Below are 2,500 nucleotides of genomic sequence, written 5' to 3'. Positions count from 1 at the left end.
AGCGACGCTCCGAACGCTAGCGCTTCCAAATAAGCCTGCAGCACTCTTACCTGGCGTGGTGTGGTTTTTAACTACATAAGACAAGCCCTCCAGAGCAGGCAGCATCCTGGTAAACCTTCTCTGCACCCTCTCCAAAGCCTCTGTATCTTTCCTATAGTAGGGCGACCAGAACTGGACACGATATTCCAAGTGTAGTCTCACCAGGGACTTGTCGAGCTGCAGCAAAACCCCGCAGCTCTTAAACTCCATTCCCCCCCCGTGAATGAAAGCCAAAACACCATCCCAACCCACCTCCAGCTCCAAACCCTACCTGGTAGGATTTGAGGCCCGGATTCCCGGCCGGAATCACTGCCGTTAATCTCGGTTTCCCGTCTCGTTGTGCTTTCAGACGCTGTGAGGAAGGTGCCTCACTCTTTGACCTGCTGCCTCAGAGCCAGAGGACGGAAGTGAACGACCTGCTGAACGCCAGCACCGTACGTATCGCGTCAGCACGTAGGCCTCAGGCCTGGGGTAGCCGAGGGCGACCGAATGAAGCAGGGAGTGGGGGGGGGGGTTGGGCGGAGAGAGCCCCAATGGGTGGTCAATCGAGACTGGGGTGGAGGGGATAGTCTGGGCCTCGCGGTCGAAGGGATGCCGCCAGTTGACGTCGGTTTCTCCCTCCGATAGCACACAGCAGAGTTCGAGCAGAGCGCCGGGCAGCTCAACGTGGATCTGGATGACCTGGTCGTGCTGGACGACAGGGGGAGACAGATCCTCCTGGCATTTGTTAACAGCGGAATAGTGGACCTCAACTACACGGAGAGCATTCAGCAGGTAAGGGTGCGCCCGCCCGCCCCAACCTTATCCCTGAGTTGGACCATCCAGTCAACGAAGGCAGGAACCCAGAAGGAAGATTGGCAGCTTCCACCGCGGGAGGGAGAAAGGGCGGCGATTGGTTGGCGAGGACCCGGCGGTGTTGCCACGGCGACTGCAGTCTGCAGTGGGGAGTGCAGAGGGCGGGAGAGAGAATTCTGGGAAGCGTGGCAGTTATGCTACGTCCTCCCCCCCACCGCCACCTTTCGCCTCTGATTGGTCGCCAAGGCGGGTGGGTGGGTGGGTGGGGGGAAGCGAATTTGAAGTCAGAGGGAAGAGTGATTTGGAAGCGGTCCCTTGGGATTGGGATTTGTCCTTCACACGTTGGGAGGGCTGGTGGGTGGGGGGGGGGCACGTGTTGGTGGGGAATGCTTTGGTTCTGCATCTGAGGGAAGATTTGAGAGGGCGAGGGAGCGAGGAGATGTGCCGGCCGTGGTCCCATGTTATCGTTCGGTCCCCAGTATCGTGTGTCTTGGCTCCAAGCCTCCCCATGTTCTGCCCGTGTCTATGTTTCCCCTGACAGATTAATAAACCGGTTGTGACAGGCTCCCTCCTCAACCTGGCCGACAACCTCACAAATCTGGCGTCCAAACAGGTGAGTGAGACCAACCCGCTGCTGCCACCTGCTGCCCACCTCTTGTCACTGAGCCTCTGGTCAGTCTGTGAAGGCCTCTTGTCAGATAAAGATGGCGAACACTTTGTGTTATCATAGAAATATTCAAAACAAACTTGCCCGGAAGGTTGGAAGCCACACGGTTGAAAAGTGACCTGTTTGCTAGTATCACCAAATATTAGGCCAGCCATAGATAACCATTATTAGTGGTGGCCAACTATAACTAATAGTGACCAACAATTGCTGTTGCTAGATAACCATTATTAGTGGTGGCCAACTATAACTAATAGTGACCAACAATTGCTGTTGCTAGATAACCATTATTAATGGTGGCCAACTATAACTAATAGTGACCAACAATTGCTGTTGCTAAATAACCATTATTAGTGGTGGCCAACTATAACTAATAGTGACCAACAATTGCTGTTGCTAGATAACCATTATTAGTGGTGGCCAACTATAACTGATAGTGACCAACAATTGCTATTGCTAGATAACCATTATTAGTGGTGGCCAACTATAACTGATAGTGACCAACAATTGATGTTGCTAGATAACCATTATTAACGGTGGCCAACTATAACTGATAGTGACCAACAATTACTATTGTTGGATAACCATTTTTAATGGTGGCCAACTATAACGAATAATGACTAACAGTTTATATTGCTGGAGAGCCATTATTACTGGTGGCTGCTATAACTAATAATGACCAATAACTTTATTGTTGGATAACTATGACAAATGGTGGCCAACTATAGCTAACAGTGACCGACAATTACTGTTGTTGGATAACCATTATTAGTGGTGGCCAACTATAGCTGATAGTGACCAACAATTGCTATTGTTGGATAACCATTATTAGTGGTGGCCAACTATAGCTGATAGTGACCAACAATTGCTATTGTTGGATAACCATTATTAATGGTGGCCAACTATAACTGATAGTGACCAACAATTGCTATTACTGGATTAAAAATTATTAATGGTGGCCAGTTATAACTCATAGCAGCTAACAATTGCCCTTGGTGAACA

The 2,500-nt window shown here is 50.2% G+C and overlaps 1 protein-coding gene across 1 annotated transcript in view; it reads left to right on the top strand.

Annotated features, from left to right (window-relative positions):
- Positions 1-2,500, top strand: part of LOC140459773 (prominin-2-like) — a 72,762-nt gene that overhangs the window by 47,101 nt on the left and 23,161 nt on the right. Inside the window, exons 15-17 of the mRNA XM_072554291.1 lie at positions 389-473; positions 667-813; positions 1,376-1,447. Of these exons, the coding sequence (XP_072410392.1) occupies positions 389-473; positions 667-813; positions 1,376-1,447 (304 nt within the window). The remainder of the gene's footprint in view (positions 1-388; positions 474-666; positions 814-1,375; positions 1,448-2,500) is intronic.

Source organism: Chiloscyllium punctatum, chromosome 35, assembly GCF_047496795.1.
Source record: "Chiloscyllium punctatum isolate Juve2018m chromosome 35, sChiPun1.3, whole genome shotgun sequence".
NCBI lineage: Eukaryota > Metazoa > Chordata > Chondrichthyes > Orectolobiformes > Hemiscylliidae > Chiloscyllium > Chiloscyllium punctatum.
This window is presented reverse-complemented; position numbering and strand designations above follow the sequence as displayed.